Source organism: Odocoileus virginianus, chromosome 12 (genome assembly GCF_023699985.2).
Source record: "Odocoileus virginianus isolate 20LAN1187 ecotype Illinois chromosome 12, Ovbor_1.2, whole genome shotgun sequence".
Lineage (NCBI taxonomy): Eukaryota > Metazoa > Chordata > Mammalia > Artiodactyla > Cervidae > Odocoileus > Odocoileus virginianus.
In genome coordinates this window covers 47,549,382-47,573,288 of record NC_069685.1, presented here as the reverse complement: position 1 = coordinate 47,573,288, position 23,907 = coordinate 47,549,382, and the positions used below count along the sequence as shown (strand labels likewise).

The following is a 23,907-nucleotide window of genomic DNA, read 5'->3' as shown; positions in this document are numbered from 1 at the left end:
AACACAAAAAAATGTGATACCACTACAAATGACAATTCTTTAAAAACCTGGAAGTACCAAGGTATACCTGGATGGTGGGAATGTAGAATGGCGCAGCTACTGTGAAAAAGGCTAAACACAAACTTATGCTCTGTGTTACCATATGACTGAGCACTCTCACTCCTATGCATTTTCCTTAAGAGAAATGAAAATCGGGAATTCCCAGGTGGTCCAGTAGTTAGGGCTCTGTATTTTCACTGCCGTGGGCCCCGGTTCAATCCCTGGTTGGGGAACTAAGATCCCAAGAGCAAAAAAAAAAAGGAAAAGAAAAAAATATATGTTCACACAAAAACCTGTATATTCATGTTTGTAGCAGCTTTCTATGCATAATCACCGAAAACTGGAAATATGTGAAATGTCCTTCAACTCACAAATGGTTGGAAACCTGTGCTATGTACCTATGAGGGAATTCTGCTCAAAAATCAAAAGGGATAATGGTTCACATGGATGCTATTCTTTCTTAAGAAGAACTGAATTCCTGAAGAATTTATATAAAGTGTTAAATATACACAAGTTGGAATTCTTAAATAACAATGGAAAGGCAGGCCTGCAGCCCAGTCTTTGAGAGACACTCATGATGGCAGTAACCAGAAATGAGATACTAGCTAAAAAGAGCCTGAGGCTTCCCAGATGGCGCTAGATATAAAGAACCCACATGCCAAAGCAAGAGATGCAAAAGATGCAGGTTCGATCCCTGGGTCGGGAAGATCTCCTGGAGGAGGAAATGGCAAGCCGCTCCAGTATTCTTGCCTGGGAAGCCCCATGGACCAGAGGAGTCTGGCAGGCCACAGTCCATAGGATCGTACAGAGTCGGACACAACCGAAGTGACTTAGCACGCGAGAAGAGCCTAGAACTTCCCAAGGAACCGCACCCCACCCCCAACCCGGCCTCCCACAAACAGGCTGTTACAGACTCAGGCGATCACTTTTTAAAAAGGTTTATTACTTCAATGACGAATTATTTTTAAAAGATGATATTCAGTTTTCCTTCCAGTAGAAAAGAGACAGAGGCTTGCTTGTCCCAGAGACCAGGAGTCCCAGACGGATGGGTCTCCTGACCAGACACCCAGGCTGACATTCCGGAGCCTCTCTACCTCTGCCCTGGCACCTGATAGCTGCAGACCTTGGTGGGGGGCAGCTCAGGGCATAGCCTTCCACCACCCCAGCCAGGAAGTGACTGGCTCAGTATACAGGATGATGTCAGTTTAGGCTGGAGGGAAGGGACCTGGACACCCAAACCCATGATCCTGCAGGGGGTTTAGGATGCATCTCCATTTCTGAGTCCCAGATGGGAGTCCAGTGGCTACAGCTCTGGTCCGAGCTGGGTGCTGAACCACAAAACCTTGCCCACCAGGTTCGGGCACCAGTCAGCACTCCTGGGCTGGATTTGGGGACAGTGGCGGCCTCTCAGGGTAAACGCCCTGTCCTGCCTGGGTGAGCCACCAGAAAGGGGCTGCAGTGTTTCAAGACAGATGGAGCGGACCGCTGGGGAGAGGTGACGTGAGTCATTAAAGGCCTGGGCTAGGGGACCCCGTGCCCATAGCACCTATGGTCAGGCCTGTGGATTACATGGAGAGAAGCTTCCAGAACAGTCCTTGTTGACCAGCCTTTCCCCCAAGTCTCTCAGCAGCGGCTCCATCCCTGAGTGTCTGCACACACCTGTGCACACGTGTGGGCACGTACCAGGGGCATGCGTGTGTGTGTGTGTGTGTGTGTGTGTGTGTGTGCGTGCGTGCAATGTGCAGGAGGTGGGGGCTCAGACTTTGGGACTGGTGGGCTGTCCACTGAGTGAGTCCTGAAGAAGCGGGGTGTAGGGGCTGGGAAGCTGGTCTGGCTGAGCGGCCAGACTGGGCTGGCTGATGGCATCTTTGGAACCCTGTGGAGAAAAGGCAGGGTGCGCTGCATCACTAAGGCCGGCCACCAAGCCCTGCCCATGCCAAGCCCCGCCCACACCCCGCCCCGCCCCTGCACATCCTCCAACAGCATGGAAACCCCCCTGGGAGTCCCATCAGCAGCCCCCACCAATCAGGCTCGATATGAGAAAAGACTGGAGTGACCTACAGACTCCTGGGTCGCAACTGCAAGGGTCTCCCCATCTCATGAAACACCATCCCGCCCTGCTCTCATCCCATTTTAGAGATGGGGAAACTGAGGTCCAAAGGGACTCGCCTAATAGAGAGAGAAGGGCAGAGCAAGGAGTTCAGGGTTTATATAAGCAATACTGTCGACATAGGAAAACTGGAAAGCACCTAAATGTCCACTGATATCATAATGCATCTAAAACAGAGTCGCAAGGTGGTAGTCAACTTACACAGCTCTCACAAACAGAAAATTGAGAAAGGGAAAACCAGCTGCAGAGTGACTTATGTAGCATGTCCTCCAGAGACAACGTTTCAGAAACTGATCTACTGCTCATGGATACAGATTTAGAGGGGGAAAGCAGGCACACACCAAGTTCCTAGAAATGGTTGTCTCCGGATAGGGGGAGGGCTGTGGGGCTTGGTGGGGTGGGGGCAAAGGGCACAGAGTGAAAAGGAGAACTAGGACAAGATGTGAACAGTTGATGTTGTTGAGTCTGGGTAAGAGGGAACTCAGGGTAGTTCATCTAGCTTTACTTTTTTTTTTTTAATTTCACAATTTAAGGAAATTTAATGAAATTAAAGAGACATGGATGGACCTAGAGTTGGTCATACAGAGTGAAGTGAGTCAGAGAAAGAAAAACAAACATCGCATATGAACGCATGTGTGTAGAATCTAGGGAAAAAGTGGAACAGATGAACCTATTTGCAGGGCAAGAATAGAGAAGCAGATGTAGAGAACGGACATGTGGACCCAGGGGAAGGGGAGGGTGGGCCAAGCTGGGAAATTAGGACTGACATGTGGGCACTGCCATACGTAAAACAGATAGCTAGTGGGAAGCTGCTGTAGAACAGAGAGACCTCAGTTCGGGACTCTGGGATGACCCAGACGGGTGAGATGGGGGTGTGGGAGGGAGTCTCAAGAGGGAGGGGGTATGCGCATGCACATAGATGATCCACTCGGTTGTGCAGCACATGCTGGCACAACATTGTAAAGCAATCATACTCCAACAAAAAATAAATTTAAGGTAAGCTGTGATAATAAAAACTGGGGGTAACTTTTCATCCCCCTAAGCCCTCTATCTTCATTCCCCTTGAAGAATGGAGAGAGATGCCTTCTTGCCCAGCAGCTGTGGCTGGAAAACCCCCAAAACCCCTGCCTGCTTGGACCATGCTCACAAAGCCCAGAGGTCTGCTTCACTGCGAGGTGGGGAAAAAATCAAACTCCACTCCAGGCATGACCAAGCGGAAGGTGAAACTCCTGCCTCTCCTGTGGGACTGATCTCAGGCTACCCAGACTGAGCCACATTCCAGCCAGGAGTGAGGAGGAGAGGTGGGGGGGGGGGGGGGATGGGGTGTCAGAGCGAGACCAGTGCCCACTGCTGACCCACACCCCCACATACAGGCAGCATGTGACAGTCAGGGCGGTGGGCGGGGGGCATATTCTCAGCAATGTGGACCCAAAGAGCTACGACTGGAGACAGCCTCACTCAAAAGTGATCAGTTCTAATGAGACAGATGAAACTGGAGCCTATTATACAAAGCGAAGTAAGTCAGAAAGAAAAACACCAATACAGTATATTAACACATATATATGGAATTTAGAAAGATGGTAACGATGACCCTATATGCGAGACAGCAAAAGAGACACAGATGTAATGAACAGATTGTTGGACTCTGTGGGAGAAGGCGAGGGTAGGACGATTTGAGAGAATAGCATTGAAACATGTAAATTATCATATGTGAAATAGATCGCCAGTCCAGGTTTGATGCATGAGGCAGCATGCTCAGGGCTGGTGCACTGGGATGAACTTGAGGGATGGGATGGGGAGGGAGGTGGGAGGGAGGGTCAGGATGGGGAACACACGTACACCCATGGCTGATTCATGTGAATGTATGGCAAAAACCACCACAATATTGTACAGTAATTAGCCTCCAATTAAAAAAAAAAAGTGAAAAGGGGAAGCTGCTTCTGCAAGAAAGACACATGTAACAAACCCTCAAGGAACCAGAACCTGAGACAGATTCCTCCTCCTCTTCCTGCTCCCTAACACTGTCCTTTAACTGTGGAATGAGGACTTGGAATTAATGAGACTCATGAGAAGGTAAGAAAGATCCAGGAACATGTCCCTGCAGGGCTGCCTAGTACAGTTGTCCAGGTTGGTCACTGCACAAAGGCACTCAGCCAAGGGGGCTATACATGGGCTGTATTCTGTGTTCTAAACCTGCGGTCCTAAAGCAGGCCACGTCTGCACAGAGGGGCTGTCTTTTTCTTACTCACATAAAGACATCTTTCTGGGCTAGCAGCTCCTCAAGCCCACCCCATGCCGAAGTGCAAGGCAAGGTGTGGGATCTCCCTTAGGTGTTCAAAACAGGTTAGAGGCTTCCCTGAAGGGATTCTAGGTCTTCTGGACCACTGGCAACTTCTCAAGTGCCTGCCTGGCCTCCTAAACCAGCACCAACAGGACACTGCCTTCCTCAAGTACACATGACTGGGGATAGGGGTCTCATCTGGGCTGAGCCTTCCAGAAGGCAAGGCAATAGAATCTCTTTAATCAAAAACTTCTCTGGGACTTCCCTGGTAGTCCACAAGACTCCACGCTGCCAATGTAGGGGGCACAGGTTCAATCCCTGGTCAGGGAACTAAGATCCCACATGCTGTGTGGTGTGGCCAAAAGATTAAAACAAACAAAAAAAAAAGCCTTCCCTGATAACTTGAAGCTTGAATTCTGTTGGTAAAGTCAAGAGGAGACTCCAGTGTTGTGTGGGGTTTTTTTGGAGGGGGGAGGGGGCAGTAGGCAGGATATCCTGGCTGCATCCAGGGAGGCATGACCATGGGGCTGAGACCTCACAGATCACCAGTTCTATCTGTGCTAAAAGCCAATAACCCCCTTCGAGGAAGACCTTACCCTTACACCCCCAGAACAGCAAAAAAGTTTCTGCAGAAGGGAATCTTGGCTGGATGGGGGAGGGGTATCCAAGGGGCCAGACTGTACCTAAGAAGGCATCCCAGAGGAATTCTGGGAGAGAGGAAGGAAAGCGGGGTACCCATCTCTGGATAGGATGTCCTGCTCCCAAACTCAGGAGGACACCCCCTTAACACTCAGTCCTGACGTGGCCAGGCTCTCTTATCCCCAGGTCGGCAGGAGGAGCCCCCCAGAGTCTGGCTGGGGACACAGCTGTCCCTCGCTTCTGCTCCTTGCAGGGACTGGCGGCGCCTGCCAGCACACACACCCACGCCCAGCACTTGGCGTGTTCCGTTCTCCCTCCTCCTCCAACCCTGGCAGTCGAAGCAAACTGGAGCAGCCAACTGGCCCCAAAGAGAAGGGCTGTCGACTCGTCTTCAGGTTTTAGCTCTCAAGAAAGCTATTTAAACCCGAGCAGGCACAGCCCCAGAAGCTGGCGAGGGCGGCACATTTTTCAGAAACCAAAATAACAGCTATGATCAGAGGCACAGCCATAGTGAGACTGACTCACTGCTGCCCAAACCCCAACAGTAGGGCTCAGAGCGCTGCCTGTCACCTCCCTTGGCTGGACTTGGCTCTCCCAAGACCTCAGACCTAAAGGAACACAGCCCAGAGGAAGGTGAACCCACAAGGCACCAGCCTACTTCTCCTGCAGGTAGGTTGTCAGATGCAGGGAGGGCAGCTGGTTAAATGTGAATTTCAGGTAACCAACAAACAGGTTTTCAGTATAAGCGTGTCCCGACAATTGCATGACACACTTAGGCAAAAAATCATTCGCTGTTTACCTGAAATTCACATTTAACTGAGCACCTCTTTGCTACTGTCATTTCTTGGGAGTTTTTTGGTTTGTTTTTGCTCAATCTGGCAACCCTTCCCTCAGACTGAGTTCTGGATATATAGTGGGTGCCCAGGTGATGCCCAAATTGTTTCTTTCTTGGTCAGTCATCCCAGATTCACTTAAACCAATCTATATCAGGGACTTCCCTGGCAGTCCAGTGGCTAAGACTCCGTGCTTCTAATGCAGGGGACGTGGGTTCGATTTCTGGTTGGGGAACTAAGATCCTACACTCCGCAGGGTGCAGCCAAAAATAAATAAATAAACCAATCTACTCATAATCCCCTTGGTGCATGTGCACTCAGTTGTGTCCAACTCTGCGACCCCGTGGACGGTAGCCCACCAGGCTCCTCTGTCCATGGGATTTCCCAGGCAAGAATGCTGGAGCAGGTTGCCATTTCCTTCTTCAGGGGATCTTCCCAACCCAGGGATCAAGCCCACGTCTCCTGCACTGGCAGGCGGATTCTTTACCACTGAGTCACCAAGGGATTAAAATAACACATTCCCGGGGCCCGTCCATGATTCTATTTCAGGAGGTTTAGAAGAATGTCCTCAGATCTTCATTTTTAGCAGACTTCCCCAGAAGAGTCTATTGCACCAGAAGTCAGAAGCAGCTGACCTAAACCTTGATCCTGCCTTTTTAAGACAACCTTGAAAATAAGACACCAGCCCACTAGTCGCCCTCTGTCCCCTACCACGCCTGGGATCACTCAGAATGTAAGAAGACAGCAAAGTATACAAGTACATATTTTCTATCTGTAGACAGGTGAAGTGCAGGCTGAAGAGATGTATAAGATCCAAAGCGTTTCAAGGTGCCAGAGTTCTACTCACTACGGGAGGAGGTGGGGGGTGGGGCGGGGGCATTACCTGGTACCCACCTACAGTCTTGCTTCTTGCAGTACAGTCCCCTTGGGAGCTGATGTCATCAGGAATTCAGAATAGGCCTGAACGGCCTCCTTATCCTTTGAGCCCTTTTTAAAACTAATCCAAAATAAATAGCATTTCTCCTAGAAGATAACCAAGCTAATTTATAGTTGCCGTTCCAGCTGAACACACATGGTTTTTATAGGGTTCTTCAATTTGCAGGGTTCTTCAAAAAGCAGGGGCTGGGGTACAGAACTTTCGCATCCAACCACCATTAATGATTGCAGTTGGGAGATTTGGGAAGTGATAGTGCCCTTCACCGAAGACAGATACACCAGCATCTTCAGGAAACATATTTGATCAGATGGGCAAACTAAAAAGGGTCTGTTGGCCTGAAAATTTAGGCCAAGTTTAGGAGTGGCGATGGGCCATGGTGAGCGAGGTGGCTCAGCCTAGACTCAGAGACGTGAGCAAGTGGCATGTGAAGAATTTCATGCTGTACGGACTGAGCTAGCCGGTGGCATTTTAAATAGACCAGAAACAGAGGTGTCTGTTTTTTTTCAAGAATGACTTGAACAAAAAAAAAAATGTCTTTGAAGAGAAATTAAAATATTTTGAGTTTAATGATGTGCCATTCTTTTTTTTTTCTCCCAAGGGAAATATATAAAAACACAAAAGGCCTAACCCTTGCTAAACCAAAAAATACATGTGTTTGTCATTCAGCTGTGCCCAGCTCTTTGCGACCTCATAGACTGTAGCCTGCCAGGCTCCTCTGTTCAAAACACATAATGGGATAAATTTCATTGATTGGGCCTCCAGTACAACCTGCAGGGAGGGAGCCTCACCATCATTAATAGAAACGATCAATAATCTTATGGGACTTGGGGGACAAGGATGGGGGGTGAAGCAGGGAAGTGTTCACATCCTGCATCCTCAGTCTCCTGCCCCTTCCCCTTCTGATGGACCATTAGGAGAGAGACAGAGGGGACAGACGGGGGTTGTCTGGCCCTGGCCCTCACCAGCTGCTTCCCCTGGACCCGCCCACCTCACCCCAACCCCCCACCCACGTGTGGCTGTGTATGTCTTCACTCCTGGAAACCCATGGTGATGCTGGGCCTGGGGAGTCATCCACAGACTGGGGGCTAGGGCCTCTGGTACCCTCTGTCCTCCCAGAATAATTCATTCCAAATACCGTAGGGAGTTCCCTTCTGCTCTGGCTGGGGCAGTGACAGAGGATAGGGTCCCCAGCGTTCATCAGGGGCTCAAGACACCAGAGGCCCTGGTACCCTCACATCAGTGCAAACCTTTTCCCCCGAAGGTTGGGGAATTTGGAAGGGAAGTGGTGATAAAGGTCTGAAAGCCCAGGTTAAGAGCCTGGAAAGGTTTATCATCGCCCCAGCTACCAACAAGCAAGCAAGCATGCAATCTGCCTCCGAGTAAAAGGCAAAAGAGAAAAGGCTGTTTACCAAAGCTAGAGCAAGAAAGCTGGTGTTGCAGGTGGCCCGAGGGGGCAGCAGGGAAGCTGGGCAACCCCCCTCCAAGGCCCAGGCCTGGGGCTCCAGGAAAACTTGGAGTGGGGGTCCCCAAAGGGGGGGTTTCTGGTTCATGGATTCAATACGGCCTTGCAAGACTGTGCCATTGAGTGCTGTCTTCTGTCTACCAGCTAGCTGCTCACCCAAGTCCTCTGCCCCAGGGGCCCTTGTCACCATGAGATGGCAGTAACCTGCCTAATGCTCCCTGGTCTCTAGACCTCACAACCTATTTATGTCTGTACCCCCCTAACTGTGCAGTGTCCCTTCAAAATAAGCTGTGAAAGTGTCAGTGAATGCCATGAATGAATTAATGAATGATGCCAAATCAAGAAGGGGTTTTCATTGGGACTTGCATGGCAGTCCAGAGGTTAAGACTATGTGCTTCCACTGCAGGGGGCACAGGTTCAATCTCTGGTTGGGAAACTAAGAGCCTGCATGCCCTGCTGCAAGGCAGGGGAAAAAAAAAAGACCAAGGAAGAAAAAAAAAAGAAAGGGGGGTATTTGTTGTCCCCCAATGTTCTTCCTGACTTTGAATGGCAGATGGCCCAGGACTGATTCTTCAGGGCTCTTGTTCCTGAATACCTACTCCTATTCTGGTCCAAGCCAGTATCCGAGCTCACCTGGGCCTCCTCACTGGTCCCCCTGCTCCTGCTCTCTCATGGGAAGACCTATTAATAGCTGCCACATGTCAACCGACTCAGTCACCCCTCTCCTTAAACCCATTATTGACCAGAGACATATCCACATATTTTTAGAGAGTGAATTAACACATGTGAATACAATTAACATCACCAGGCGAAGTTGTTAGAGCTTAAAATTGATCAAGGGCTCATTATACAACTTATGATTGTCATCATCATTCACATTTTGCTCCATTAAGGTTTTTGTTCCAATCTTGTATTATAAACGTAAAATTTTCCCAAAAATGACACATTGTGAGATTTTGAGTGAAGAAGAATTTTTTGGTGAATTTTAGGCAGATACTTTCTCTGAATGTCTGAGCAACATATATACTAGTATCTCAGAAGATGACAGTTCTTCAGAACATAGTTCTGATTCAGACAATGTGAATATTAGACCAACAAAGAGACAAAAAACCTTAGTGCATGATTCTGATGTGGAAAGTGAAAATAGAACTCATGATGCTAGAGAACGCTCCTTTGTTTCTACAGAGGAGTGGATTGAAGACAACATCTCATGAAAATGAGAAGACTTTACAGGTGTGTCAGGGGTAACTATTGAATGCAATAACCTTCACACAGTGAAATAACAGAATTAATTTTTGGCTGGCCAAAATGAAAATCGCCTGCTACAGGCATTTGTTTCTGCAAATATTCCCCAGTCAATAATGAGTTAAAAGCTTCCAGTCATCCCTTGGAATCAGTTCCAAGCTGCTCATCCCAAGTTACAGGGCCAGGCATGACCTACCTCTGCCTCTGAGATACCACCTTCCCTGCCGCCCCTACGTCCACTCCCCTCCAGCCAACCCACTGCAGCAGGATCCTCCAATACAGCCCCACCCATCCCTGCCTCAGGGCCTTTGCATTGGCCATTCCTCCACCTGCAGCAGTCTTTCCATGACTCTGTACTGAGCATTCACATCTGAGCCTAAATTCAGCCTCTTCAAAGAAACCTTTTCTAACATTATCGCTATCGTTGTCCCCAACCTCCCTGGATACTGTGGCGCCCAGTCTAGCAGCCAAATGTGGCTGTGGAGGCTTTGAAATGGAGTGAGTCCCAATCAAGATATGCTGTTAAGTGTCAAATACACACTGATTCCAAAGACTTCACTCAAAAACATAATGCAGAAATACTTAATTTTTTTATATTGATTGCAGATTGAAATGGTAATCTTTTGGATATATCCAGGTTAAATAAAAGACATGATTGAAATTAATTCCCTTTTACCTAACGTGGCTATTAGAACTTTAAATTTAAAATCACACATGTGGCTTGTGTTGTATCTGTCCTGGACAGCACTGCCCTGAGCCCATCACATTCTCTATCATCTTTATCATGGGTGAAATCATCTCTTCTGTTTAGTTACTTGACTCCCATCTGTCTTTCCAATGAGAATGCTTATCCCCGCACACCCATCAACAGGAACTGTCTTGTTCACTGTTGTATGCTCTGTACCTGCCAGAACCTGGCAGCCAGCAGCTGCTGACTGGATGAACAAACCATTCAAGTACCAGGTCTCATGATCCCAAACCACTGCAGTCCCTCCAAAGTTGGGCCCCCAAGCCTCCCAAAACAGGCAGAGAAGTGGTAACAGAAGATGCAGGAGAGGCAAGGATGCAGTGATGGATGGCTCCCCAGCCCAAGTAGAGACCTAGGACTTCTGCTCGAAGTGGGTGCAGGCTGAGGGTGCAGGCTGTGTCCATGGGCACAGCAGGAAGGGACAGTTGGGGAATCTGATTTGAGCCCCTCCATCCCCCAAGCAGGCAAGGGACCACTCAGCCCAGGCCATGCTCTGACCATTACTTACTTGACTCCGGATTTGGTAGATGATGGGGATGAGCAGTAGGATGCAGCCCAGGGCAAGGAGCACATACTGGGCATACTGCAGCACTTTGGGCATCAACACCAGCTGGGTATAGAATGTCTGTAGGGTCTCACCCTCCATTGCGCCACTCTGGGGAAGAAGGACAAACAGATGGACTAGGGCCACATACTATGAGCTGAGGGTGCAGATGCCACTCCATCACTTCCCCATCCCAAGTCCACTGGCCAAAGCATGCCATTAGGCCAGCCTCTATGTCCTCCAGGGTCACACAACAGGACTACATTTCCCAGACTCCCTTGCAGCTAGGCAGGCCCATGTGACTTCTTCTGGCCAACGGGATGTTGGCACAAGGACGTTACAATTTTCACACCTGGCTCCCACGTGATTCTCTCCATCTCTTTGCCAATTTACTGAATGGAAATGGATTCTGAGGATTTCCGAAAGGTCAGAACCAAACGATGGAAGGAGCCCAGATGTCCCCAAGTGTCTGCATGGAGCACAGCTCCACCTCCCCTCTCCATCAGACTGTGATGTGAGCAGGAAGTGAATTTGACATTTGGAGTCTGGCTGTTCCGGCTGTTAGCTCACCCTGAATTAAAATGAACTAAGCCAGAAGGAATCTTGAAAAGCTGGGAGAAAAGGAAGTTCAATAAAAAGCCGACACAGTGAAAATGAACTTCCCTTCATCTTTGGAGAAGTGGTCACACGTATTAGCAAAATTATTTTATACGCTGACCAGGGGCTTTACAATTTCAGGCAGCTTTGGTCTTCCTCATCTCAACTGAGCCTTTCAGTCCAGTGGCATAACTGACATAATGTGCTTGGAGAGGGCGAAATTTCTAATAGACTGCTCTGTATCACAGAGTCCAGCTAGCCAGCCCCGCCTCCCCACCACACACAGCCTCCTGCCTCAGATGCCCACATCAGCTCCTCACTGAGCCATCAGATACCACGACCACAGGAACCTGGTACCCAGGGAGAGGGAGGCAGCCTTACCTCTTCAAACCACATTAGTGGCAGGACCACTGGCTGGATGTTCCCAGTTTGTCTGGAAATAAGGGAGATCAAGCAAGTGAGAAGTTTTGTCGGGGTGCCTCAGGTCAGACAGCTCTGGACCTGTGATTCTACAACGACTAGATCGGCGTGATCTTGAGGAATGGGCATCTCCTGACAGGAAGCAACTTGACAATCCGACAATATCTTTTTAAATGAAAACTTCATGTCTTCTATGTGGTGGGTGCTGCCAGGGACCTAGCTGATGTCCATTTCTTCCTCTTTGAAACAGAATGCCAGTTTTATTCAGGATGGCAATGTACCCAGCTAACAAACAAGGCAGTTGATGCTGACCCCCTGCTTTCCTTCAGGGAGTCTGGAATCTGGGTGCATACCAGGCAGAAAGCGCTGACGTGACCAGCCCCCAGTAAACATCCCCAGGGAAGAGTTTCTACTGGGCATCCCTGGTAGGGGACACTTCACACATATCACAACTCATCACTGGGAGGAGGAAGCATGTCCTGTGTGACTCCCCCAAGAGAGGGCTCTAGAAGCCTCTGTCTGGTTCCCCCAGACTTCACCCTGTGAGCCTGTCCCCTTTGCTGGTTATGTTTTGAATATTTTCTATGTAATAAATCACAGCTGAGTCTTCCCAGCAAATCATCGAACCTGAGAGTGGTCCTGGGAACCCCTGACACAGTCAGTTACCAGCAAGCTGTGTGACCTCGGGCATGCTCCTTACCCTCTCTGTGCCTCCTCTGAAAAATGGGGATTACAATGAATTCCTCACAGGGCTCCAGTGACGACTGAATGTGGATACATGAAAAATGCCCAGCATATAGAAAGTGTTCAGTGTTTATCACTGTTGTCTAGTTGTTAAATGGCTTCCCAGGTGGTGGTTCCATGCTGAAGAATCTGCCTGCCAGTTCAGGAGACTCAGGAGACACGGGTTCAACCCTTGGCTTGAGAAGATCCCAGGAAGAGGAAATGGCAATACATTCCAGTACTCTTGCCTGGAAAATTGCATGCGCAGAGGAACCTGGAAGATTACAGTCCACGGCGTCCTAAAGAGTCAGACATGACCTAGCGACTGAGCATGCAGCTGTTAAATGCCAGCAAACAACAGAACAAACAAATATTCCATAACTTCACATTCCTGGGTCTGCTTAAAGAAGGCACAGCTGGAGGGGAGATGGAACCCACTTGGGGGACAGGCACTAGAGTCAGCACAAAAGGCCCAAATCCTCAGTCACAATTCTCAAAGATCACTTAAGTAGAGTGCTGGGTAGTGAAATGAATTTACACAGTATCACCTACAGAGGAGACAGACACGGAAAACATTCTAGAAATACAAGGGGGGTCCCCCTTCACTTTGATCTCTTTAATTGAAGTTTGTAAGAACTGATGTAAATTAAATGCACAGACTGTGCAACCCTCATGCCTCTATCTTGTGAGCAAACACCACAGAAGTTCCTCAGAGAAGTCACAGCTAGATGGCTCTGTTTCTGGAACAGCTGTTTCTAGACTTTTCCCACACTGGTTCCTCAATAGCCCTCAGGGATGTTGATAAACACCGTCTTTGAGATCATCACCACAGCCCACGGCAGTTCTGAACAGCTGGGGACACAGAGGCTCAGAGAGATCAAAGTAGCAGCGTGTAGCCACCAACAGGCAGAATCCAGCCACCCAGAGAGACTGCTGGCTTGGGCAACATTTGTCAAGAATCAGAATGAACTCCCAACAGGTGAAACTGAGAAAGCAGGTGTTAAAATCCAGATTCTGAAACCTGCATTTGCAAATGCATCGGATGTGGCCACACCGAGCCCGAGGCCCCTGGTGCTCGACAGAGACTGGCCCTTGGCCCGTCCCCACCCAGCCTGTCCGGCTCCTCTGTCCTAGTCACCTGCCCACCCTGAGCATGAAGTTAGCAGACCAGGCATCGAGTGATGGGGGGCCCTCCAGAACTCCAGCCTGAGCAGCAGATGCCTAAGGCCCACGTGGCGCTGCTTCACCAGCCGCAAACACGTCAGGAAGAAACTCTGAGCAGACTCAAAAAGTAAAGATGGAAAGCTTGGACTTCCCTGGCAGTCCAGTGGTTAAGAACCCACTTGCCAAAGCAGGGGACACAGGTTCAATCCCTGGTCGGGAACATTCCACTTGCCGTTGAGCATCTAAGCCAGCACACCACCACTACTGAGCCTGCCCTCTAGAGCCTGAACTCTACAACAAGCTAAGCGCCTGCAGTGAGAAGCCCATGCACCGCAACGAGACAGCAACGAAGACCTAGCAAAGCCAAAAAAGTAAAAACTAATTAATTGAATTTTTTAAAAAAAGCTAGCAGAGAAGTGTGGATGAGCTATGCGAATGATCCCCAGTGCACTCAAAGTGTTATTCTTTCCAGCTGAGAAACATCTCACAAAGCCAAACAGATGCTCACATTCCTGCAGCCCAGGAATCTTTCTGAGGGATTTTTTTTTTTTTTTTAATGGAAGCATTTCAAACACACTAAGTACAGAACCTGACAGAACAACCAATCAGCACGCTCCCTCACCCGGCTCTATCCTGAATGAGTGAGTAAAAGTTGCTCAGTTGTGTCCAACTCTTTGCCATCCAGGCAAAGCCTGTATGTAGACTGTAGCCCGCCAGGCTCTCTGTCCACGGAATTCTCCAGGCCAGAATACTGGAGTGAGTTGCCATTTCCTACTCCAGGAGATCTTCCCAACCCAGGGATGGAACCCAGGTCTCCAGCACTGCAGGCAAGATTCATTACCATCTGAGCCACCAGCTCTGTTCTATGATGATGCTATAAGAGGAGTTGGCGAGGATGTGGAGATGCTGGCACCCTCCCACGCAGCTGGTGGGAGTGTGAAACAGCGCAGCCGCCCTGGAAAACAGTCTGACAGCTCCTCAAACGGTTAAGCATAGGGCCACCAGAGAACCCAGCAATTCAGCTGTAAGATACCTACCCAGGAGAAATGAAAACATACAGCCACATACTCAGGCATAAATATTCAGAGCAGGACTTCCCTGGTGGTCCAGTGGTTAAGAATCCGCCTGCCAATGCTGGGGACCCAGGTCCCATCCCTGGTCCAGGAAGACATCACGTGCCAAGGGGCAACTAAGCCGGTATACCACAAGTACTGAGCCTGTGTGCCTAGAGCCTGGCCTCCACAACAAGAGAAGCCACCGCAATGAGAAGTCTGTGCAGCAAAACTAGAGAGGAGCCCCTGCCCGCTGCAACTAGAGAAAGCCTGAGTACAGAAGCAAAGACACAGCACAGCCAAAAACAAAATACGTAAACTTTTTTAAAGATTCAGAACAGCATTATTCATAATGGCCAAAAAGTAGAAACAGCCCAAACGTCCATCAGTGGATGAATAAAAACATGGTCTTGCCAGGCAATGGCATATTATTCAGCAATAAAATGGACTGAAGTGCTGACACCTGCTACAACATGGATGAACCTTGAGAACACCATGTTAAGTGAAAGAAGCCAGTCACATATTATACAACTCTATTCACATAAGATGGCCAAAATGGGTAAATCCATAGAAATGGGAAGTAAATTAAGGGTTGCCTGAGGCTGAGGGAAATGGGGAGTGACAGCTAACGGTGTGGGGTTTCTTTTGTGGGTTGATGGCATGTTTCAAAATTGATTGTGGTGATGTTGCCTAAGTCTGTGAATATCCTACTGTACTGTACATTCTTAAAGGGTGAGTTTTATACTGTGTGAATTAAATCTTGATGAAGCTGTCACTGGAAAAACAAAAAAAAAAGAAAAAGAAAACTTGCATTTAAAAAATTTCTCCTGTCTACCATATGACCCAGCAAGCCCACTCTTGGGTATATACCCAGAGAAAAGCATAATTCAAAAAGATACAAGCACCCCAGTGTTCACTGCGGCACTATTTACAACAGCCAAGACACAGAAGCAACCCAAATGTCCATTAACAGAAGAATGGATAAAGAAGATGTGGTGTATACACACACACACACACACACACACACACACACACACACACAGAGTGGAATATTACTCGGTCATGAAAAGGAATGAAATTGTGCCATTTGCAGAGACGTGGATGGGCCTAGAGAAAATCACACACAATGAAGTAAGTCAGAAAGAGAAAAACAAATGTTGTATGTTAACACATATATATGGAATCTAAAAAGATGGTACAGATGAATCTATTTGAAAAGCAGAAATGGAGACACAGACATTAGAGAACAAACATATGGCCACCTAGGAGGGGAGGGAGCTGGAATGGACTGGAGCTTGGGGCTGACATACGCTGTTGACACTGTGTATAAAATAGATGACTAATGAGGACCTGCTGCAGGCACAGGGAACTCTACTCAGGGCTCCATGGTGACCCGCAGGCAAAGAAAGCCAAAGAAGAGGGAATAAATGTACACATACAGCTGATTCACTTCGCTGGACCGCAGAAACAAAACAACATTTAAAGCAACTGCACTCCAATTAAAAAAATAAAAAAAATCTTCCTTCCCTCAGGTGAATGGTCTCGCTAGAGAATGCTGTTGGCCAAGTTTCCATTTTCAAACACTCGGTTTGGGCACGATTTAATTTTTGCTACTCTGTCAAGGGAGAAACAGCTTGGACGGAACATTCTGACTAACAGGGGGGACAAACGTCAACAGACAAAAGGCCAGGGGTGTCAGGATGTGGCCTGGACTCAGCTCAGAGCTAAGATTCCTCTTAGGAGTTCAAGGGGCAGGGACCAGATCCCATATCCCTCCCCAGACTTTGAGTCCCCCAGAACAAGGCCAGAGTCTCCCTGAGACCCCAATCTCTCAACCACAAGGCAGCCCCGGCCCCCAGACCCCACTCACCCGATGCCTTTCACAGACTTAAGGAAGAGGCTCAGCTGCAGTTTCACAGAGCAGTTCATGGGGATTCCGGTGACCTGCAGCAACAAGCGCAGTGAGGGGCTAGCCCTTCCTGGACCCCCGGGAACCCCTTCTAAACCCCCTCTCCCTGGTCCCGTTCAAGAAGGTGCATGTCCCAGGTGAAGTGTCCACCTGCTGGGGCCTCCTCTACCCACTCTAACCCCTAATGGGTAAATACATATTCTCCAAATGGCTCTTATGTCCACAACATTGAGGGATCCCCTCCAGGGAACCAGACTCTCTCTGGATGGGAAAAAATAATCCTTTCCATCTTTCCACTCATAGAATGCATTCCTGAGTGCAGAAGGATATTTCTCAGTCATTACCCCTCCCTCCGGCCTCCAAATAAAATAAAATAGATTTGCATGTTGATAAAAGTCACTATCTTCTTCAATCACCCACCCCTCTCCACTCCCTCCTGCCAGCATCTGAAAGAGAAAGTCTGACTCAGGAAGCATGCCTGGTCCCTCTTGTTTACTCGCTCAGTCGTGTGCAACTCTCTGTGACCCCGTGGACCATAGCCCACCAGGGTCCTCTGTCCATGGGATTTTCCAGGCAAGAATACTGGAGTGGGTTGCCATTTCCTTCTCTGGGGGATCTTCCCAACCCAGGGATCGAACCCGCTTCTCCTGCATTGACAGGAGGATTCTTTACCACTGAGCCACCGGGGAAACTTGCTTGGTCCCTAGTGCCTCTGAAATATAGTTCCATGGAATCTCCATTTCAACAGAGCTCATGCCAAGGGCAGACGATGATATTTTACAGAGAGCTTAGTGATATTTTTTCTTTGTGTTTAATTTTATGTTAATCTTCTTAGAGAAATTTTTTTTTCCTTTTGTTTTTTCTTTTTGGCTCCACTGCACAGCTTGCAGAATCTTAGCTCCCAGACCAGAGACTGAACCCCAGGCCACCGCAGCAGAAGAGTAGAGTCCTAACCACTGGACTGCCAGTGAGCTCTCCATTGGGAGAGAATTTTTTTTTTTTTTGGCTACCTCATGCAGCCTGTGGGATCTTAGTTCCCTGACCAGAGATTAAACCTGTGCCCCCTGTATTAGAAGTGCAGAGTCTTATCAATGGACGGTCAGGGAAGTCCTGGAGAAATTTTTTAATTCCCAATTTGAAAGCTTCCTTTGTGCAGGATTTTTTTTTTTTAACGAGATCTTGTTTTTTAAGTAGTAAGTCAATAAAGTGACACACATCTAGAACCAAAAACCAGGAAGGTGGTTCCAGAATGGTGTCAGGAAATGAGACTGGAGGGACTTTCCTGGTGGTCCAGTGGTTAAGCATCTGCCTTGCAATGCAGGCAACACGGGTTTGATCCCTGGTGGGGGAACTAAGATCCCACAGACCTTGGGGCAACTGAACCCTCATGCCACAGCTACTGAGCCCATGCCACAGCTAGACAATCTGTGTACCATGAAGGATCCCACATGATGCACCTAAGACCCAACGCAGCCAAATAAATTTTTTTTAAAGAAACGAAATGAGAGTGGAAAGGAACCTAGGTTTGAGAACAGACTGCTGCTTCTCAGCTGAGACTCTCATCTGAAAAGTGGAGACAGCTCTGCCCACCTCACAGGGTTTCTGCAAGGGCAAAGTCAGGGATGCAAGACAGCCACACTCAGGGCCATAAACGCTGTGTCGTTATCACAGACACCAGTGGGAACAGGCATTATCTTCCAGCATAGCCCGGCATCCTCAGGTCTTCTGGGGCCCCAGGGCACAGAGGAACTGGCCAAAGGCCACGCTCCCATGATCGGGGAGAGTTTGAACTTGAGAACCTGGCAGGATGTGATCGAGATCCCCCGTGTTTGAAAAAGCGTTCATCCAGTGGGCCTGAGGCCGCCCTCCTGAAACGGTGGCCCCCGTCTGGCCTCTGGGATCCTGGATTTCAGGGGGTTCCCACCTCTCCCTGACAGATAAGAGGGACTCCCTGGCCTAGACGGTTTGTAAAACAGTTTAGTTTATGCTGACACCTGCTTTCCTTCCTGCTGTCTGGAGTCTGTGCCAGGCAGAGGGTGCCCACAATAAACACCCTGGGCGCTGAGTCTTGACGGGGCATCCCTGGTTGAGGACACCTCACACGGGGAGCGAAGTCTGCCCGGTGTGATCCCCCAGGAGAAGGCTCTGGGGGTCTGTGCCTGGTTCCCGCAGCCTTCACCCCACGTGCCTCCCCCTTTACTGACTGTGCTTTCTGTCCTTCGCTGTGACACATCACAGAAGCGAGTGTGACTACCTGCTGGGTCTTGGGAGTCCTTCCAGCAAATCCTCCAATTTGAGGGTGACCCTGTAGACCCCGACACATCCTGCTCTCCAGACTCTACACGCTGGGGTCTCTACTCGGGCCACTTCCTTCCCCAGGAAATGTGTCTTCTTCCCTCCCCGGTTGTCCCTCCAGCTGCTGTCTGGCCACCTCTTCTTGAGCAAAGCCCTGTCTCTCCCCCTCGTCCCTACCCCAGAGAACAGACACTTGCCCCATGAGCCCACATCTGTCAAGGGTTTCTCTCCCCCGGTTTCAGGAGCAGAAAAGCAGGCAACAGAGAAGCCGCTTCCAGGAGGCATTCTGTTTTCAAAACTAATGAGATCAGAAATCAGCAGATCCACCCCCACGCTCATCCTCCCCAAATCAACAACAAATCCCAGGCCACTTCCTCTCCCTGTCTGCCTCTGGCCCGAAATGAGAACTAGAAGCCTACTTCTGAATCTGCTGATGCACTGCTGCAAAACAACTGTTTGCATCTCTCCAGCCTCCCAGACTTAACTGTTTCTTTCTCAATGTGGCGGAGAAAAAGAAAGTCCATACACTAAAATGAAAGTCACCAGTGAGAACAGAGTAAAGTCAGCAGAGAGAAAGAAAGGAATGGAGACAAAGAAGCAGTGAAACGAATGAACTAAAAAAGAAAGTAGAAAACCATTTGTTAGCTTTCTAATAAAAGCCTTTGTTTTTCTTTTGGCCATACCACATGGCACGTGGGATCTCAGTTCCCTGACCAGGGATCAAACCTGTGTCCCTTGCATTGGGAGTGCAGAGCCTTAACCAAAGGACCACCAGGGAAGTCCCTAATAAAAACCTTTTAAGAACTGGTTAAAAGTTTAAGACCAAAAAAAAAAAAAAAAAAGTTTAAGACAATATGGAAAAGCCTTAACATGACTAACAATAAAGACTGAATTTAATCTAGAACATGTAATAGAATCATATTAATTAATTATGATCAACTTAATTCATTAATACCCACTTCATCAACTGTATATTAATACAGGACAGAAGGTAGTGGGCATTAAAAGACCTGTTTGTATATAGTCAATATTTTAAATTAAGTAACTATAAGTGGAGTATAAGCTTTAAACATTGTGAATCACTGTATTATATACACTGGGGCTTCCCAGGAGACTCAGTGGTAGAGAATCTGCCTGCCCATGCAGAAGATCCAGGTTTGATCCCTGGGTCTGAAAGATCCCCTGGAGGAGGAAATGGGAACCTACTCCAGTGTTCTTGCCTGGGAAATCGCATGGACAGAGGAGCCTGGCTGACTACACTCCATGAGGATGCAAAGAGTCAGACACAAGCACATATCATATACACTTGTCACTTAAATAACGTGGTATATTCATTGTAACACTTGTCACTTAAATAACGTGGTATATTAATTATACTTCAGTTTTTTTTTAAAAGCTGTATATTCGATGGTCCCAACTATATGACATTCTGAAAAAGGCAGAACTATAGACATAGAAAAGATCAGCTGCTGCCAAGGGTTAGATGGGAGTGAAAATAGAAGGTAGTGGGGGGATAAATGGATGGAACACACAGGATTCCAAAGGCAGTGAAGCCACTCTTAGGAGACTGAGTGGTGGACACAGGTCATCATGCATTTGTCAAAACCCATAAACCTGAACAACACAGAGTGAAGCATAATGTAAGCTACTGACTTTAGTTAATAATAACACTCATTCATCAACTGTAACAAACTTCGTGCCAGGGGAACACAAGGTCTAGGAACTGTATTTTCTGCTTAGTTTATCTGCAGGCCTAAAACTCATCTAAAAAACAAAACAAAACAAAAACAAAGTAGGGACTTCCCCGGAGGCTCAGTGGTTAAGACTCTGTACTTCCACTGCAGAGGGCAAGAGTTTGATCCCTGGTCATGGGAACTAAGATCCCACGCAGTCAAACAAAAAACAGAACAACAACAAAAAACAAAGCATATTAATTTTTCAAGAAACAGACATATGCAAATGATACTCAGATTTAAAGAAAAAACATTTTGAAATAATAAAAAAAAATTTTAATTAAAAAAGAAGACCTATGTTTGAAGTCAGTCTTATCCCTTACTTACTCTCAACCACTAGGATCTCAGTAAATCAAACCCATGTTTACTGAAATACAAGTACTTCTGTGCTAACCGCTAGAATTCAAGCAATTAACAAGACAGAACAGCTCTTTCCCTGATGGAGACAAGAACCCCATTTACTAGCTGGAGCACTTAACCTCTTTGGGCTGCAGTTTACCCATCTGTAAAATGGGAATAGCCATGTCCACCTCTCCAATTATTGTGAAAATTAAATGAATCGGTGCATGTGGATGAATAGGATTATGTCTATAATAATAGCATAATGAGCATTCTAGAAATATGAATGTGAAGTGTGTGCAATCATGGCTGACTTCACTAACCCAGATTTATTTTATTTTATTAATTTGGTCAAGCCACATAATTTTCGGGATCTTCGTTCCCCAGCTAGGGATTGAAGACACACCCTCGGCAGCGAAAGCATGGAGTCCTAACCACTAGACAGCCAGGGAATTCCCAATCTGGATTTTCAGTGAAAAATAAGAGAGAGAGCTAGAAGGTGGAGTGCTAGGGGCTGTGAGTTGAGTCAGTGGCTAAGAAAATCTGAGTAGTATCAAGGAAGACAGCATGGAAAAGCACCAAGAAGAAGAGCTTCCAAAAAGGCCTATGGGGGGAGACCACAAATGTCCACTCCAGAAACAGAAACCCAAAGAATTTTTTTAATTAATGATAAAGCCACCAAGTCCAAATGGGCAAATTTGCAATGAATGGAGGCCCTAAGAGAAGAAGCAACAGGGTAAAGACATGCCCATGGGAGGGTCACAAGTGCAGGTCTGATAGCCTCCTGGTCCCTGTTTGTAGACAAAACATCACACAGGACAAATTCCCCAGAGCCCAGTTTATCCGCAAGACATTCCAGGTTCTTGTCGGTACCTAAAGATCTTTACGGTATGTTGGCACAGCCAGAGGGCTGCCTCTGGCTAGTTTACAGGTTGATAATTCCTAATTAATTTACTGTGTTATGATCTTTTTATAGGGACAATTCCCTTATAAAGAGATAATAAAGTCCTTGCACTATGGAGTCGGGGCAAACTTTGATGACTTGATAGCCTAGAAGCTATCAATGCCAAAGAAACCCAGGCTTCCCATCCCCACCACCCTGGAACAGCCTGGTGCCTGGCGGGGAGAGGAGAAAGTTGAGTGTGCACCAAACAGAAATTTCCCCCACCCTCACCCAAAGGCTGACAGGCAGGGGCTCACCGGGTGGATGTCCAGGAACAAGGAATGTTCTTTTGGGTTAGGATGGAGGCCAGACACTGCCTCTGCCAGGACTGGGTCAGCGTTGTAGAAGTGAGGATGGGAGAGAAACAAGGGTGCATCTGGAAAGCAAAGGGGCAGAGACGGGGTGTCAGACAAAGGCAGCACGTTTGCACATCCAGAGACCTGCTCACGTCAAGCCCTGAGCTGGGTGAAGGGATGCACAGGCGATGAAAACACAGCCACTGCCCGCAGGGCACCCACCTCGTGATGATGACAAGATGCAAACAACAATAACTAGACAGAACTCACTCAGTGTGTAATTATTCACCAAGCACCCAAGAGGCACTAGGAACTGGAACCCACCCAGCAAGGGACAAGCTCAGCGCTGTAAGAATGGTAAAGGAGGAGAAATCAAGGCAAGGAGAAGATGCTGGCTCAAGACGCCGGCAGAGAAGGTCAGGGGATGGCATTCCAGGTGAGGGGATGGCAGAGGCCAATGCAAGGAGGTGAGAAAATGAACAGTGCATATGGAGCAGACAGTGCCTGGAGGGAATGATGGGAACTGAGGATAGAAAGACTTGAACTTGGGTGAGAGGAAGGGCCTCTGGATTGCCAAGCCAAGCAGCCCGGACTGTCTTCTGCAGGCAATGCAATGATCAGAGCTGTTCGGGTGTGCACACCTCAGGTCTCCCTAACGTCCTCGGGAGGAGAGAAGACACACCTGCTCTGTTCCTTCTCTCCCAGCAGCGGGCCTGTGGGATGGACGCCAGTGTGTGAGGGCAAAGACTGACTCGGATCCCTCCGAGTGAGAAATTCACACCCAGACACCCGAAGCCGAACCTCTCCATCACCCGACCAAGCGAGGCAAACACTACGGCATCCTCATGTGCTCAGGACAACAGATAACAAGCCTGATGGACAATGAGTCAAGGAGGAAAATAATAAGCCTCTCTCAGAAACTGGAGATGGTCAAGAATGGGCAAATCACAGAGTCAGAGCAGACTAGCGATGACAGGGGCCGGGGAGAGGAAAGATGGGGAGTGAGTGCTAAGGGGTACGGGGGCTCCTCTGGGGCTGATGAGAATGCTCTGGAACTAGACTGCGGTGGAGGCTGCATGACATTTTGAATGTACTCAATGTCACTGAATCGTGAACTTTAAAATGGTTAACTGGATATTACATGAACTTCACTTTGATACGAAGAAGAGAAAGACCAAAACTCAAAAGGTCTCCTCCCCTAAAACCAGCAGCCCATCGACTGCCAGCCAGGTGACCCACATTACTGTTCATGTGTGTCTGGCAACCTCAAATGTCTAGATTCTTTCTGCTTTTCTTAGCAAAGCCAAGCACCGGTTTAAAATAAAAGCTGGGATTTCACTGCTGTCTGACTTCATTTTTCCCAGAGTCCTTTTCCATCCACTGCCTTCAAGTTTCTCAACATTAATTTATTCTTCCCAGTATCTCTATGATGTGTTGCCATATCCGGATACCCCCTTCACTGTTACATAATGTGCTTCTTTGAAGCAGCTGCTATTGCTTTATTTCAACAGCTATATTTTAAAGACGCTTGCTATCTGAAGCATAACTGGTAAACACTTGCCGAAATTAGAAAATAAATCCAGGAATAAATACATTGT

At 48.0% G+C, this 23,907-nt stretch overlaps 1 protein-coding gene across 6 annotated transcripts in view; it reads right to left on the bottom strand.

The window, feature by feature from the left end:
• Positions 1–961: 961 nt before the first annotated feature.
• The window catches only part of SCARB1 (scavenger receptor class B member 1), a 90,979-nt gene continuing 68,033 nt past the window's right edge, over positions 962–23,907 (bottom strand). For 3 of the 6 annotated variants that reach the window (XM_070475091.1, XM_070475088.1, XM_070475093.1), the window contains 6 exons: positions 22,271–22,389; positions 16,665–16,738; positions 11,817–11,868; positions 10,803–10,949; positions 6,797–6,925; positions 1,803–1,915 (listed from right to left, as the gene is read on the bottom strand). In XM_070475091.1, the coding sequence (XP_070331192.1) occupies positions 6,797–6,925; positions 10,803–10,949; positions 11,817–11,868; positions 16,665–16,738; positions 22,271–22,389 (521 nt within the window). In that variant the 3' untranslated portion in view covers positions 1,803–1,915. Of the gene's footprint in view, positions 1,916–6,785; positions 6,926–10,802; positions 10,950–11,816; positions 11,869–16,664; positions 16,739–22,270; positions 22,390–23,907 lie in introns of all 6 variants that reach the window. The other 3 variants (XM_070475092.1, XM_070475090.1, XM_070475089.1) reach the window with 2 other exon arrangements.